This window comes from Excalfactoria chinensis, chromosome Z (genome assembly GCF_039878825.1).
Source record: "Excalfactoria chinensis isolate bCotChi1 chromosome Z, bCotChi1.hap2, whole genome shotgun sequence".
NCBI classification, from domain to species: Eukaryota; Metazoa; Chordata; class Aves; order Galliformes; family Phasianidae; genus Excalfactoria; species Excalfactoria chinensis.
In genome coordinates, this window is record NC_092857.1 from 32808301 (window position 1) to 32826550 (window position 18250).

At 37.9% G+C, this 18250-nt stretch overlaps 1 protein-coding gene across 1 annotated transcript in view; it reads right to left on the bottom strand.

The window, feature by feature from the left end:
* Positions 1-18250, bottom strand: part of MLLT3 (MLLT3 super elongation complex subunit) — a 104522-nt gene that overhangs the window by 24023 nt on the left and 62249 nt on the right. The window contains exons 5-6 of the mRNA XM_072359510.1: positions 5184-5303; positions 2802-3410 (exon numbers count right to left, since the gene is read on the bottom strand). Coding sequence (XP_072215611.1) covers positions 2802-3410; positions 5184-5303 — 729 coding nt within the window. The remainder of the gene's footprint in view (positions 1-2801; positions 3411-5183; positions 5304-18250) is intronic.

Consider the following 18250-nt stretch of genomic DNA (forward strand, 5'->3'; position numbering starts at 1 on the left):
TAATCCATCATTCAAATGTTTGCCTGTTTTAGTATTGTTATGCTGGATATCTTCACCCAAAGGATACTGTAAGAAACTGCTTTGCTGAAATTCAAAAGATGATATCAACTGCCTTATCTTGGTCAACTAGGTGGGTAACCTCGTCAGAGAAAGTAATTGACTACATTAAAAAAAGACTTCCCCCTCCAGAACCTGTGTTGGTTATGAACAATGATTGCATAGTCTTCCAAATGTTTTTTAGCAACTCTCATAATGACCTTCTCCACAATTTCATCAGGCACCAAAGTGAGACTGATGTAGGTACCAGGGTCTACTTTCTTGAAAACAAAGACAATATCTGACAGCTCCCAGTCAAATGGGGATTCTCCACATTCCCGAGATCATTGCAGAAAAATTAAGAAAAGTCTTGTGATGACATCAGTTAAGTAAATAAGACTGGAATGAATTTTATAACATGCTGTTATGTCAGAGCATGCCACCAAAGAAGCATCTTCCCAGCTTCAGGCAACTAAAATGGTTAATATCACAGAGCATGAACAGACCATAAATAGCTACTGACATATAGCAGATCTATATAACATTGCAACTTTTCATTCTTTTTTCCACATTACCTTGTTTATAGCATATATCATTTGTTGATTTAGCTGTATTTTTTTTTTCTCTGAAATACTTAGAAACCCACAAACACAATAAAAGTTCCTATTTTTCCAACACACAATTACCTCTATTGCTTTATAGCATTGCTCAAATGCTCCTTGGTTAAAACTAACAAAATGTAGAAGGACTTTATGAAATCCTGTGGATATTAGTTAACCATGCTGCCCAGTTCTCCCATAATGGTAACAGCAGTGTGAATCCACAGGTACCTTAGAGTACGACTCCAGGTTTTCTAGATACATTTCCTATAAACATATTGCTGACATTCCAAATATTATCACTGACTAGACCCATAGTCATCTTGATTTATTGATAAGCACGTTCCCAAAGCCATTTTCATCCATACAGTGATATGGACTATACTGTCCTACTGAAGACCCAACTGTTCCATGATCCAGGATGTCAATAGTAATATAAACCTGAGTCTGTATCTGTAGATTCTTCTTCTCTCTGAGAGGAATTTAGTAGTCTACTTTCTCAGTAAGAGAGGTGTGAAAAACTAGAAAACTCTGAATCTGCTTTTTTGCTTTAGTACAGAATTAAGGCACCCCTCATATCCTGCAGGGACAACCATCCAGTTGGATGGCAATCAGCAGGACAGGAGGAGTTGAGTAGTCTCTATGAAAAAAAACAAGAGGATGAACATTATACTATTGATAAAAGGCAGGAAGTTGCAAGACAAAGATGGCAACACACATCAACAATGAAAAATTATTGTAAGCACCTATCTATATCCTTTACAAATCAGTCATCCGCAAGCTGCTATGCAGCACACAAATCTGCAGTGTCTGCATTTGGAAGATTCCAGTTACACAGCAGTCGTTTTTATTAATTCTTTCCTTTTTGAAGAATATTGAAGATCAGATGTAGAAATGTATACGCCTTTACATAGGCACCTGAGTAAATAAGAAGTCTAAAATCAAACTCAGTGCTGACTGTCTGGCTACATCAAGGGTAGGTGGTAAGTCTTAGGGTATTGTCATGACTCATAGTAAGCTAAATAATCTATTTTAAAGACATTTAAATCTAATTTACACTTAAGCTATTAAGTATGAACATTTTCAGGTTTAATGGGAACATCATAAACACAACTTCAGCAGTGCTGTAGAGAGGGGCCTATCATTTTAAACACCTCCCAGACTGTATAGCCTTTGCATGCCTTAGATGTCCATGCATTAAAATGCCAATTTAGAAACACAACAGAGACGTGAGATCTCTCTCAGCCACATGTTTTTATGAAGAATCTAACTGCTGCTACCTCCTCACAGCCTGTTCCAGAGAGCACAAGCACAGCTATGAATGGTAATGAAGGCACAGAAATATAATAAAACAAAAGAATTGTTGAATATGCTAAATTAGTCAGATTTTCTCTTCATCTTGTTTACTGTCTCAAGCCTTAAGCACAAATGAAGACACCAAACAGGCCTTCTCCTCCTATCCCTTTCTTTCTTCTTATCATCTATCTATATAAAAGATGCTCCTAAAGCTGAACCCTGACAGGAGAATGATTTAAATCCTAGTCATCAAAAGAATATTGTGCTTGAAACAGATGAGCAGGCATGGAAGAAACATTTTCAGGAAAGCAAACTTCCACAGAAGAAACTTTCTGGTTGACTAAGTCCACTAATTTTGGATAGATTCTCCCCATTCAAGAAACACCTTTACCAGTAAACTGGCATCATTTACAGAACTGACTTTTTTAGCAGAAAAATAGCAAACAACACTATTTTACAGCAGTCTTTTCCCAAATACACTGGATGATCTAATGCTTGAGCCTAAAACCTGAGCATGTGAAATACAAGTATTTAAGCCAATTCCCTTCAGTGTACCATAAATAAATAAATAAATAAATAAATAAATAATAAAAATCAATCAAAAAGATCAAGATCCAAAGAGCAATACTATTTAATACTATTTGTGAGCATCTCCCCTATGCTTGTTGGTCATATCACTGACATTTAAAAATGACGTACACTTGATTAGGAGCACAAAATGCATGAGTTTAAACAGCCAGTAGTCAACACCCTTCAGTCTGAACTATTTACCAGTATAAAGGAGAAGAGAAATGAAAATACAAATACAGCACACAATCCCACAGACAAGGAATACTTTACACATATGAAAAGAAACAAAACACATCTTACTTCAGATTTAGAAGACATGTTTTCCTCCATGTCAGAATCATTGGGGTCTATAATACCATCAAATGGTGGCAGAGTAGATGTCTTCTTTCCCAGTGTATCACTTTCAATTTTGACTCTCCCCATCTTGAGCTGAGACCTGTCCTTTGTTTGCTTTTTGTCAGCTGAACAAGTAAGAATAAGTGATGGCGCACTAGAAAAGCTTTTAAATAATGACTCTGACACACTTTTTTTCCTCTTTTTTGCAGAAGGTTCATCAGAATCCAGAACAGAGGGCCTTTTTGTAGGGGTCTTCTTTTCTTGCTGCTGTCCACCTGTAGTGGTGAGGATGGGGGTGTTTTCAGATTTTGGCTCCTTGGACATGGATTTGGGTTCCTTGAAGGCCATCTTAGGAACCATTTTTTCATCTTTTAGTGGTTTATTTTCTTTGGGTTTCTTAGAGGATTCTTTGGAAGATTTGTTGTGTTCCCTGGAAGGTTCTTTGAAGGCACTTTTTTGTTCTTTCGAGTCTTTAGAAGTTTTTTCCTTGTGCTCCTTTGTTAACTTGTGGGGCTTCGAAAAACTGTTACTACTGCCGCTACTGCTATTCGTGTTCAGAATCTTAGTTGGGTCCTGCAAAAAGGAGATACAAAACTTTAAATAAAAAAGAAGAAAAGGTAAACTACAGACACAGGATTCATGTCAGAAACTTTGAACTACACAGTGAAAAAAAGCAACAGTAAATGACCATCTAAGAATTGATAGAGAAACTATTACAAAGCTGTGGAGCATGAGCAGTTATTATTGCCTGATGCTATTTGCAAGACAAAGGCTATTTTTTATCTCCTAAGAATCAGATATGGCCTTCAAGGAACATTTTAAGGTAAACATAAAGATGTTAACATTTCCTAAACTATGACCATTAAATTTCAGGGAAGAAAAAAAAAAAAAAAATCACAACAAAAGATCACCATATGAATCATACACTGTTAACAGAATTAATTCAGAACCAGCGTAAAACATGTCCTCTCACTGACATTTCAGGCATAGCTTGAGTACCATGCCATGATTCCCCCTTCAACTTTAGCCAGAGCCTATTCCTTATACAGACTGGCAACTGTGGATCCAGTCTGGCTACGTCACACATGATTTGACATGCAACTTCTCAGTAGTAAATGTTGTTTAACAGAATGCTTCTACTAAGAAGGTTCTCCTTCTTTGTATTTACTGTTGTCTATATTGAGCATTTCATTGCATTTTAAAATTCAACAGTTATACAATGAGATGGATTTCTGAGAGGGGGACAACTTAGGGGTCCTATAAGACAAAGAGAAAACCTTAAATATTGGGCATAAACAACAACCGACCATGCAAGCCTCAACAAAATAATCATCCCTAACTGAATGAAGAGATGTGGAAAGAGGATTGTCTCAAAAGTAAAATACAATGCATTATGGATTAATTCTAAAAGCATCTCTGATGCTTGCTAAATGTCAGGAGAGTCCATACCTAGTCACCAGAATGTAAAAATGTTCTACCAGTAACCTACAACACAAACATGGTGGGGAAAATAAACCTAGAAAATAAGAGTGAATGGAAACATTATTTTTTTTTTTCTTTTCCTCGTGTAGACCTGCCTTAAATGTTGAGAGAAAAAATAAATTAAAAAAACTGAAAACTAAATAATTGCAAAAAAGTTTGAGGAAAAACTTCCACAGCATTATCTAAATTTTTATCACAAATACACAGAATGGGTCTGCGATCAACAAGCCAAAACAAATGTTTTTTGGCAAGCTTACAGTGCGAAGCTCCTACTAACAGCAAGTCAATTTTGAAATTTCAATATGATATATATGTACACTAATACATATACCAATATCTGCCCGTATCCCGCAGTAATTAAAGATAAACTACTTCGAAATACAAAGTTGTAAATACAAGTTAATATTACATTTCTAAACAACAAACAGGATACTGGTGACTTCTGAACACATGAATGTGAGGCACTTCCTTGTTTCCCAGGCTGGTAATTAAAAACAGAAATCACATTTCCATCCCCTGAATCTCATAATAGTACAACAGGCAATTAGAATTCTATCTGGAAAAAGAGGAAAATACCTGTGCTTGTTTGAAAACTAGTAAAGCAATACTTCACTTAGCACCAACTCTCACTTATATCCCTGTTCTGCATTACTGTGATGAGGCTAACAGTAAGTTTACACTGAATAAATGTTTATACCTATTATTATATATAATAATATATATACACACACACCTATTATATATTGACATCACTGGACTATGTCACAACCTAAAAAAGAAATACCTAGAGAGACCCTCCTTCTCAAGTTATTTCCCAGGAAAAGCCATGATGGCTCAAATATTTGCTAAACAACTAAGTCTCACCTTTGGCCCGTGAGATGATTTCTTCTTTGCTTCAGAAAAAGACAGGGAGTTACTAGGAAGGTTGGGAAGATGAAGGCTCTGACCTGAAGAGAACGACGTGCCATCTGTCATAACCATAATCTGTTAAAAGAGGGAAAGCATGTTAAGTCAACTACTACCATCAATCTCACCTAAGTAACTAGCAAATCACTTTGGTATGAAAACAAAATTAATACAGCAAACACTATCCTTGCTTCTTTTCAACAAGGAATGAGTTAGTGAAATCACTCAGCCATCCACTATTGAATGAATGAATTATATCCCTCAATTTCTATACAATTTCAGTGCACCCTCAAAAAACTGCAGAACTTCTTCTAATACAGTTTTTTACGTGGCATTGTGTACTTAGGTTTCTTTCCCTTGTCCCAGGCAATGTCTGGAAGAACACTTGTATGTTTGTCCTACCTGCTCAAGAAAGATCTGCAAGCTAATGATGTCCCATACAGAAATACGTATGTGCGTATGTTTTTGCTCTCCACTAAAGCAGCACAACAGAAGATCATGTTGGCCAAGGGTGGCAAGGTTGTGGTAGCAGCGGTGACCTCAGAAAAGTGACCCCATATAGACAGTGAGTTCCAGTTAGCTGCAACAGCCTCACAGCAAGACACAGCTGAATGCCAAAGCAAAGCTTTTTATGCCTCTAGCAAAATATTTAAGACTGAGATGAAGAAAATCAAATGGTGAGAAACTGCGGTGCAAATACCACAGTCAGAGAAGAAGCAAGGGGAGAAAATGCTCCAGGTGCCAGAGCAGGTATTTACCTGCAGCCTGTGGAGAGAACCCTTCCAGAGACATTCATACATAGCCCAGATAAGACCACACACCAGTGCAGATGGATATACCTAGAAGGGCTACAGCACATGGAGAGCCCACACTAGAAACAGTTCTTGAATAACTGTGGTCTTAACAGTAACAGAACCCACACTGAATCAGGGCAAAAGCTTATAAGAGGAAGGAGCAGCAAAGAACTGCTAAGGACTGACCTCATGGAGGAGGAGAAGAAATTAGTATCAAGAATGAAGGAGTAATGTTGATCACAGGAAGGAGGGAGGAAGGGATAGGTGTTATGATACTCAATTTCTAACTTCAAGCTTCTACTTTACCTAGGGTACGGAAAATTGGAAGGCTGGTGACCAAACATTTTTGCTGTAACAAGGTTCTAACTGCCAGTCTTGATTTCAAAGGTTCCTAAGTACAAACCGATAAACCCCAGGGACCTCAGATAATTCAGCCAGTTGTAGATTAGTGCCCTATGGTTAGCACATTCAGTGGCAAATCTAAGGTGTAGATATGTATACTCCACATTTTAACTCTCCAGTCAGTACAAGTCAAAAGGGGCTATTATTTACTATCTACTGCTTTTCAAGTCAGGATTTCAATTTCTTTGTTTATTCATTTATATATTAAACATAAGCTCAAAATAAATCTTTTTGCAGTAAACACTGTTCAAAAGATGTGGTAGCTTAGAGAATATTAAGAGACATGCCTAGGTAATAACTATGACTTTTTTTTGGCCTGTAAATTGAGCATATGTCAAAACTGCAACTGGAATCCTGGGGAGGCTAATGCAGGCAATCTAAGTCAAAACTTAGGTTACTTCCTCTTCCATAGGTTCACATACCAAAAAAATATTTTTAAGAACTATGCATGTATTCAGCAAATGTTGTTAAGTAACACCCCACACAGGGCACATAACAAATTTAGTACCCAGTTTCCCTTTTTCATTTCTCAGACTGGTAATCCAGAGCACAAAGGGGACAGAAATACTAAGACCAACAAGGCAGAAAACAGTAGCATCCATCCTGTATTCACAGCAAAGTCAGCTGCAACTAGCTATTGTGAACCATGGTAAGAGAATATTCACATGCTTTTTTGGCATGTGAATACTATCTAACCTCAGCTTACCTAGGGTTTTGGCTGAATTCAGCATAGCTGAACACAAGGAGGGGCAGAAGTAACAAATAACCAGTGATAAGAAAAGTGTAGCCCAATGTAAATATCTATTGTGGCTTAAGCCAGCAGGCAGCCAAGAATCACACAGCTCAGCCTTGCACAGTGAGAGAATGGAAAACAATGGAAACAGGCAAACCAAAAAAAAAGAGATAGAAAGGTTGAGATACAGTTTAATAGGACAGAAATAAAAGGGATAATAAATAAATAGATAAGAATAATAAACAAAGAAGTAACACACAATGCAATTGTTCATCATTTGTTACCTGATGACTAGCCACTGTCCAAGCAGAGGAATCTTCCTTGGCCAACTCCCTCTGCTTATAGTTCAATATGATGCCAGTTACTGTGGGACATCTTTTTGGCCAGTTTGGGTCACTGTACTCTTTTTGTCTCCTTCCAGCTTCTCACCACCACCACCCCCAACTCCAGTTTCCTTGTTGGCATGACAGTATGAGAAACTGAAATGCCCTTGGCTCAGTGCTGCACTGCTCAGTGTGTTTTCTCCTAAATCCAAAATACAGCATCAAACCAGCCAATATAAAGAAAATTACCTATCCTAGCTGTAGCCAGAAGACCATAAGCCTGTACAACAGATAACGATAGAGAAAAAATAATTTTCTCTCTCTTCTCTAACAAAACCAATCAAGCGAATTGTTAAATAAGATTGTTATCCTTTAAGCTGAACTTAATGCAGTGTTTTAAATCCACCAACTTCATTACAGAAAACACCACTTGCATTAAAACCAATTAATCTTTCAGCAAAAGCAGATACAAGATTACCCATTATTACAGAGTTTAAGCAAGTATTTTGTTGAAACAAGCAGTTCTGTTCACGCACTCATGAAAGAAAATGATGCATAGGTTGTGAGCAGAAATAAAGTCAGGGAGATGAGGGCTTGTCCCACCTTATCAAACAAAAGCAAAGAAAAAAAAAGGCTGCTAAGGATCTTTCTCCCATAGTTGAAAAGCTGTCATTTTCTCTCTGAGGTGCGGAATTCTGACTAAATAGAACAAATTGCACAGATTTTCTTTTTAAAGTTATATGTTTCAGTTTTGAAATATTTCTATATTTTGTATTTCTATTATTTGTACAATACACATTCTTAGAAAGCTGGCACTTAAAAAAATTAGATGGACTTCTCAGTTTCTAGACAAGTATAAATTAAAGTACTATTTGGATTATGAACAGTCTCAGCATGCAGATCATATATTTAGAAACAGGAGGACTCTCTGAAGAAAAATCTGCAAGTCTTGGACAGGTAACAGTACCTTTTGAAGTCTGGAAGCTACAGCAAATCTGTCCTAGTTCTACACATACAGTTTTCTGAAAACAAAACTCGGACATTCCAAACGGCGAGCCATAAAAATTTCATATTATTATCTCCTAGCCTGCTGGTTCATTATAAATCCCACAAAAAAAATGGTAGTTGTAGATTCAGACTTTTATTTCATGTGATTAATAACGTGTGTGATAAAACAGAACACCACTTTGTCATTCCAGATCAGCTCTGTAAAGATGACAAAACACCAAGGAAGTCTTCTATAAGTTTCCTTTCTTGGGTCCTATGATAAAATACACACCTCTACCTTCCAAACTGATGACTGTCGGAAGATTTGACCCTGATTAAAACCTCCTAAATCAGAGAGAATCACTGGTCTTCTTCTCAAAGAATAGCATTAACAATCTTACAACTCTTCTAAAATATTTGATCTTGGTGAGCAAAACATGAAAAAAGTGCAAAAAGCCTTCAGAAACATATTTTTAAGTGCAATGCATTTCCTCTTTAGCTAAACTTAGGAAAGAGACTGTTTTACATATCCAGTTTAAACACTACCAGTGGAATAACTGAGATGTCAGAATTGCAGCAGCTTTCACAGTAGGTTATGGAATATACTGTTCATGCATTTGTACGCAAGTACGTTAAGAGAAACCTACACAAAAAAAGCAAAAGATGAGAGCATATAGCAGCAAGATAGCTACACCAAGAATGCAAGGTCATCAAAAGAAAAGTAGGAAGTCTCCATTACATCCACTCTATTTGGAGGCTTGTTTGTTGTTTTTGTTGTTGTTGTTGTTTGTTTGTTTGTTTACTCAGCTCCTGCTTTCTGCACTGTAGATCCCCTGCCAGTTTAGAATTTCAGAGAAGAGGTCTTGTCCAAGGAGCTGTTTGCTGGTGCTGCCATGCTCTACAATCACTTCGGAGACATAAGACAGCAATTAACTTCTCAATCGTTACACAAGTTATACCGCTCTGCTTCGTACAGGTCATCAGCTCAGTAGGATCAGACACCAGTAAGGGTGTTAGTGAAGCAAGGTGAGATAGAGTCAAGAGCCTAGCTTTAAATAAGTTTAAACAGCCATGTAATGACACCGTGAATTCATCAATACATAAAGCATGAAGTTCTAGTTGTAGCCTTGCCATTGTCTCAGAGATTTAGCTTAATATTGACTATACTCGAGCAGAGCAAAGGTTTAGCTAAGTTCACAGTATGTCTTTGATGTGGTCAAGAGGAAGTTAGAGGAAATATACAAATACAGGTCAAATTGCTGTGTTATTCCTTTCCCTAACACTATTCCAGTGTTATTCCTACCTCCTTTCAGGATTCCTTTCCGTAAAAACCAGTTCACAGAATTCCTCCACCAGAGGCTGAATCCACACTGCTGTTTTTAACAAGACTCATGCTAGTTCTTTATGCAAACTGTTACACCCTCATCTCATTGTTTTTTATTCATTCACATTTATAACCTGGATCTGAAACACATGGCAATCAGTTGCACTATTTAATCATGCATCTTCAAAATAAAATAAAATAAAATAAAATAAAAATCCCTAAATCATAGAATGTTTTGGAGTGGAAATGATATTTAAAGACCATCCAGTTTCAATTCCATTGCCATGGAAAGGGCTGCCACCCACCAAGCTCAGGCTGCCCATGGTCCCATCCAACCTGGCTGTGAACATCTCCAAAGATGGTGCATCCACAGCTTCACTAGTCAGCCTGTGCCAGGGCCTCACCACCCTCTGAGCAAACAATTTCTTCACATGCTTTAAGATCTCACACTCAGAAATAAAAGTGGGAAAAGAGGAAGGAGATGTGGGTCACTCAATATGGAAATGTTTCTCCTCCCAAATAACTGCTACAAATGTCAAGGTCCTGCTTCCCAAGACATGACTGAACATCACTCACTATTGAGAAGTAGGAAATAACTGTTTTCTCTCTGTCCTTTCTTCCACACATACTTTACTCTTGCCCAACTAACACAAGGGAAGTGACAGTTATTGGTGGTTGGTTTTGTGGATGTGGGGAAAGCAACAGCTGTTGTATATACTGATTTTAAGCAAAGGTTTCTGCAAACTGCTGCAGTCTTCTTACAGCCAGATCTATGAGATATGGACTGGATAAAAAGCAGACAAGATTTGTGGAGAATTATCTGGACTGCTGAAAGGGCCCGGCTGATGTGTGAAGGACAGATGGAGGCCAGTGACTACTGGTATTCTTCTGGACTCGGTCAACACTTGTTTCAAAACTGTCTAATGTTTTCATTAATGACCCATAGGGAATTCTCAGCAAGCTCATAGATGATATACAGGTAACTCTTTTTCAGGGAGGCCCCTGTGCTCTTCAGAAGAGCATGAGAGTTAGAATGGAAGATCTTCAAGGGAGAGAACAAAAAATAGTAGAATAGCTATTTCCTAACATACACAGAAAGTCAGAGAGTGACACCAACTCCCAAGAAAATCAGTCTGAAATGTAGTACATGTGGAGAGGTGATGATAGCTCCATGTCAGAGGATGCTGGTGAAGACAAAAATAAAAAAGACAAGTAAGAGTAATGTTTCATGAAATAACCAATAGGTATGACTGAACAAAAAAAAAAAAAAGAGAGAGAAAACAAGTCCATTGACGTTATTCCCTGTCCTGCCCCACTGTCACCAAAGAGAGTTAATGCAGTTAATGGGCAGCTCATTAATAATCCAAGTCAGATGTGAAATGAGACGCACTCCATCTCACTGTCTCTGTGAAAGAACTGATCATTATTATTTATTTATTTTTACACTCTTAACTGGGTGGTTTCCTACACCACCGTTTAGTAAGCCATTCTATGCTAAAGTTTTAGTTTAGGTTAGGAAGAGATAACTTAATTTTTGAAGTTCAACAAGTTCTCATCCTAATAATGTATCCAAGAAAAAATTATCAAAACAAGCAATACTAAATCCTACTGTTGTATAAAAATATATCACATTAACACTCTGCTGCTATTGTCTAGTAGAGTAACTAACTCCCACCACGTAACAGCAAATGCACAAGAGACATAGCTGTCTTTTATGCTTAGTGGCCTCATAGGCAGACATAGAAGACGGAACTGTGCATTTATTCTTAAACATTCTTCTTACCACTCCAATGCTAGAGAAAAATTATACTGTTTTTGCCTATGTACAGCTGTATGTTATGAAGCACTACATGCACAAGTATTCAAACTGATCTGCTGGCAATACTTTCGGGCCTCTAGTTCAAACAGCTTTGACTAGCCTGCAGATGTTGAGTTTGTAACTAACACTTCTGTTCACTAATTGCTTTAAATAAAAGACAGTTTCCCAGGCAAAGGCAAAGTGTATCCTTCCCCGTCATCATCAACAACAACAATTACACATTGATTGTTCTCACTATAAAAATAGTTATAATCAAGACAAAATTTCTCCCATTGCATCTTGTCTTCTCCATGTGGCTCCCTCATCGAGAGAGAGACCTCTACACTTTGTAGCCACCTTTGACAAGGCTCCCAAGCATTCTGTAGAAAGAAGACCTATACCTTTCAGTCTTCCTTCATAGGACAGCTTCTCCAGCCTTTTGATCATCACAGCCCTTAATGAGGCTCTCTCCAGTCTGCCCATGTCCTTTTGGAATGGTCTTTAAAAGGTCCCTTCCAACCTAAACCATTCTATATTCAACTGTGAGCCATTTTTTTGTGGACCCTTTTCCAGTAAACATGAAACCATAATGCCTGTACATAAACCTACTTACAACTGATTCTCAAAGTGCCCTACAAAAACTGACTTGCCAAAGACAGTACTGTTATCTACCAACAAGATTAATATGTTGGAGTACCCCACATAGCCAACAAGGAAAACCTGCTTTCAGAACACTAAGCACTGCTTTTCAGATCTCGGCATACAAAGCAAGAGAAACAAGTCTCAAAGTCTTCTATTACTGAAAATTTCTAAAAACAAACATCCTGTCCCCCGATATGCAGGAATCACAGTCCATCATTCTATGCAGTTACAGTGTTAGAAACTGTATAAACTGTCACAGTTGTTCCACATTAAGACTCTGTTAAGGCACATCAGAGCTCCTGTAGGGGAATGGAGCACTACCAAAAAGCCTGTCTGTCTTCTACTTTTTATTTTCCTTAATGCAGGGAGGCCATCAGTGCTGGAATAATCCTGTTTCCATCGGGTCCACACCTAGCTACCTGTGGTTTCATTTAATGAGCTGGTAATTTACCAACATCCCCACAAAGCAGCCTCTGATCAGGTAGAAAAATTTCTCCACAATGAGCTGCTGAAAAATTTAAGTAGCACTTTTAGTCAAATCTGAGATCATCTATTAGGATTCCAAGCAAAACGACCCATTACTACTGCATTTCTGCAGCTCTAAAGATGCAATTATACTTGTCTGGCATATGGAATAAACAAATTCCTTTGTGTGGTCCTGGGCTGCTGCCACCCCACATCATTTTACAGTGAAGAATAAATTCATTCAGTACATTACTAAGAATAACAACAAAAACAATTGCTCTGAACAACAATTTCTATTCAAGAAAGTAATAATACCTCTAACAGAAACCCACAGCCTAAAGGACAGAAAACCTCTTTGAATTCTTTTAAGTTATCTGCCTGAAACTAAAGTAGTATATCATTTAAAGAAAATTCAATTACCTAGTTACGAAAAGTACAAGCTTAAAGATATAATGCTGCTTGAGGGCAGGGATTATCTAAAGTTGGCTCCAGGTAAAAGCCAACTATTCTAACACAGAAGGGTTGAAAAGAAAAAGGGATCAGAGAGAAGAGGGAGATCCTCATGATTTCATCATGCATTAAAACATGTATTACGCAGGTTTATGAAGCAACATGAAATGTATTTCTCACATTTTATACAGCGAAAACACAAAGCTTCCAGAAATAAAACAGAAAGCAGTGTTGTTTTTTTAATCTCAAAACCAAACCTTCTGCCTCTGGTAGTTCATTTTTTTCCCCTAAATCTTCACCCATCTCAATGTTTTTCTTCCTCCTTGACCTGCTAGTAGATCAGCTGCCTTTAAAGAGAGTTACCTTGATGAAGGAGCACAGCCACATGTATTTCCAAAATCATTTTAAAGAAAACAGACAATAGCAACAGAATTGTTGCTAAAAGGAATCACTGCTACTCTAAACATGACCTCTTCCTGCATGCCCTGATTCTGAAACTTCAAACCATATCATTACTAACCATGCAAGGTTGCAGTAATGTTATGAACATTCCTTTTATGAATGGAAATCCAAGCCTGCAATATTGTCTGTATACTACATTTGAAGGAGTAAATGACTGATTTTGCTTCTTCTACCAAAAAGGCAATAGCATTTCACAGTACAAACGTTATTTGCAGCAGAGAGACAAAGGTACATTGACTTGAATTGACAACAGTTCCACAACCTTTTCCTGCAAGATTCAAAAACTGCGTAACACTGAAGCGACGCTTGAGTAAGCCTAAGCTTTTCGGAGTCAAAATCTAATTTAATTATTCAGTATCTTCAAAATTAATTAGTTTCTAAGATTAGGTAGCATTTTCTTTTTTTTTTTTTTTTTTTTTTTTCTGAAAATAAAAGATGTGCAATCCAAAACAGCAATAGAATGAGCACTGCTAACAATATATCAGATAAGTCATGCTTTGTTTATAAACAGGTTTAGTGGGTTTCAACACACAAAATCTACTTAATACTGAAGATTATCATTAACTGAGTATAACTTCCCTGTTAGTATCATCTCTCTTCCCATATTCCTAAAGAAGAATAGCAAAGCTTCCTTTTTCCACTTAGATTTCCAGGTTTTAAATGCTGAAACTAAGCAGAAATGGTAACTGACTAATCTAGGAAGTAATAGTTATATAATGATAATGCTTTACAGCATTTAATTGATGAAAACTTCAATCCTGCTGTATTTAGTCATGTATAATTTTGCATAGTATCCAGAGCAAGAGCTCTGTAAGAGAGCGTGCACAGAATTTCCTTGGTGAAAAGTCAAATAACCACCAGAGTCATCACTTGTACATAATATGCCTTCTAGGATTTCAAACAGGTTAAACTGTGACATACATTGCTAATTTAAATTAGTCACGTTCACATAAATACTAGTTTCTCATCATTAAGTACTATGCTGGGGAAGCTGAGGGAAAAAAATTCAAGTTTACTGTGAAAATGATAACACCTCATAAAAGACACATCATTTAGAATTTATACAGAATAAGACAGTGTAAATAATTACACAGAATATTTTGTCTGGATTTGCTCAGTGTACTCTTTTTTCTCCATACATATTTGTTTGTATTTACAAAAGTAAGGCCAGCTAATAGTAGGTTAATAGTAGAAATAATTATTTCTGAAGAGCTTGGTAATGGACTTGCAAATTCGACAGGCGCTTAGTAAAACTGAACCAAAGGTTTCTATTTTCCTGCCTGAACACAGAAACAGTGTCTCTAAAGCCAAATCAAATCATTCTCTCTGCAAGAGCCAAAAAGTATTTCTTATATTGGAAGAGAAAAATCAGCAGTTTGGTGACCTCCTGTGACTGAAGACTGAGGGTACTTTCATGCTTCAGTTCTCATGATAGCAAATGTAACATTAAGATAGAAATATTCCATAGTGTTAAACTTAATGACTGGGACCACTCAAAATATATTGTTTGCCTTAGCTGAAGTGACATAGAAGCTTTGCAAAGCTATGCTAAGTTTGTTTTCTTATTTGTTTAATTACTTTTAATACCTAAACATTACTCTTACACTCCCAATCAACTGCAGGAGAACCAGTCAGACCTCTATGCTTAGAAAAGAGGGCATACATATGGAGAAGGTGGGGAAGGGAGCCATGAGAAGACACTTGCAATGTGTCTGCAGTTTCATATTTTTTCATTTAAAAAAACAGGTTATTAGTCTGAAAGATAGCTGCTAGAGCAACTGTTTTTCTCTTTGATAGTAGCTTGCATTTGAGACACAGCCTGACTGAAGAGCAAAGTCATGAACCTTCAAGAGACAGCTCAAGAAAACTCCATAGCAAGAGACAGACAAGTCTATTCTGAGTAAGAAAGCATGAATATCTCAGAGAAAGTCTGGGTTCATCTACTGAATGAAGCCAAGTACTTCCAATTGTGAATACAAACTACAGCTGTTTTCCTAACCTCTACTGCCTTCAAGCATACGCTTTGGTTTACGTATAAACAATGTGACAGTTGCTTACTATTTTACAATAAAGCCTGCACTGTTCCCTGGGGAAGGGTATAGTGCCTGTTACATAAGTAAGTTTATGAAAATGAAAAATGCCATGTTTAGTAGTTGACTTTAGTTGAACTACATGTCCCATGGCTATTCCCTGGAGAGCAATAACAAGAGCTGCAATGTGAAGTGCACAGAAATAAAGCACTTTACACTGTGAATTACAAGCATAGCAACAATGACCTCCACCTTCAAGTGCTCTTCCTAAAGCTACCACTCAACATTTTACATTAATACAGTACCTAATTCATTTTGAAGAATATGAACTTGATTTTGTCTGCCTTGTTGCCAATCAAAGAAATTCAGTGACTAGAATTATTAACTACTGACTTCAGTAAATGCAAAACCCACCTCTTGTACTTTGTTTTACTGTAAGTGTCCTTAGCCTAACAAACTGCAGTTACAACTAACTTAGTGTTTCGTGGATTAATTCAGTGGTCTAGTCCAACTACACTTGGAAGTGAGAACCAGCTTTCCATGACATCAACAAAAGCCAAAGAAAAATAATGGTCATATTTCAATTTAACAGAAGTATTATGGGCCTTTCAATGTTGGACGATTTAAGAGCCCTTCATAAAGACAAAGTTATTAAATCATCTCTCCTGAGTTGGCTGGACATAGCCCTAGGTCAGAAAACCTAGAGAGGGAAGCGTGAAACACGACAGTCTCAAGAAAAAGGGACTCATTTCATGGAAGGAAACTGGGAAACAGTATGAAATATAAAAAACACAGTTTGCTTCCTCCAGTAGACAAAAGACAATGATGTGAACATTCAAGGAAACAATTTTATTAGAACATCCCATATTTCACTGTTTACAATGAAGTAGCATTTTTGCTTTTATTAATTCATGAAACCTAACAATAGAAGGTGCAGAAAATTGATAATGAAAGGTCACTTAATGTTTTTTCTTCTTTCTTTCTCTTTACCCATTCCACCCTCCCAGAGTTCCTACCAGCATACATTTAGATTTATTACACTTGTGGGTGAAACTTGTTTATTAACAACTGACCTGATATGATTAATATTAAAGCAGCTGCTCATGAAGTTTTCCAGAATACAATCTTGATGTTTTATTTGGAAACACACTAAAAAGGCAATACACTGTCCAGACATGGATACCCTCTTGCACCTAATAAATGCAAACATAAAACACAGCTCACGCTTCTATTTCAATACCTCTACAGTCATAACAGTTCTCTTCTCCAGGAAGATAATAAGGTCTTTCAGACTGTGCCTGCTACTCATTTTTGTTTTATTTTCACAGACACTCTTCAAAGAGATTATTCACAAACCAGATCCCTCTTATCATCACCCCTGAACCTACTTTTATACAATTGTACCAGATAAGTCTAACCACTTCTGTTACTTACGACTGGTCAAAAGTATAGATATCGGCCTAATGTAGTCATGCAGAGCTTTGGTTTGCTTATCCTATCAGCCTACTGAGGAAATGAAGCAAACAATACTCAAGAGCAGGACAGCAACCAAGAGGGACCCAGACAGGCTGGAGGAACAGATTAACAGAATTCTCATGAAACACCATCAGGACAAATTCTGAGACCTGCAGCCCCTTAGTCCCATAAAGGAAGCTGGGGCACTGGTGGCATTCAGCTGAGCAGAAGCCAAATGTGCACCTATGTAGCAGTGCCTGGAGTTGTTGGATCAGGACACGGCACCAGAGCAAGTGATAGCAGGGGCTGGGGTCTTAGCCACGTGAGCCAAGGCTGTGGAGCAAGATTGGTTCATCCATGAGAAGGGGAGGCTTCAAGGACATCCAGCTGCAGCCCCAGCATCAGGGAATGGAGGAGAGGTAGCCAGGCTTTACACATAGTGTGAGATGGAAGGTGAGAGGCAGAAACACAAGCTGAGACACAAGAAGCTCAAGCTGGAGATGAGAAGCCTTTTGACCAAAAGGACTGTCAACAGATAACTCTCAACTGACACAGTAAGAGGAGGACAAAGGAGAATATCCACTCTTTGCTGGATGAGGATGGGAATGTGACCACTGGGGATAGGGAAAAGGCAGAGATTCTGAATGCCTTCTTTACGTCTGTCTTTAAAAGTCAGAGTGTGGGGTACCCTGGGGATAACTGGTCTGACCTGGTAGTCTTGTCTGGGGAGCAGACTAACCCCCCTGTGATTCTGGAAGAAACGGTCAGAGACTTACTACTCCAACTGGACTGCCGCAAGTTCATAGGGCTGGATGAGATCCACCCAAGAGTGCTGAGGGAACTGGTGGAGGTGATAGCTGAGCTGCTTTCCATCATCTATCAGCACTCCTTGTTGACTAGTGAGGTCCCAAAGACTGGAGGCTTGCCAATGTGACTCCCATTTACAAGAAAGGTTGTAAGGAGAATCCAGGGAACTACAGGCCTGTTAGCCTGACCTCGGTGCCAGGGAAGGTTATGGAGCAGATTGTCTTGAGGGAGACCATGCAGTATGTACAAGACAACCAGGGGATCATGTCTAGCCAGCATGGGTTCATGAAGGGCAGATCCTGTTTGATTAACCTGATCTCCTTCTATGATCTAGTGACCCATCTGCTGGATGA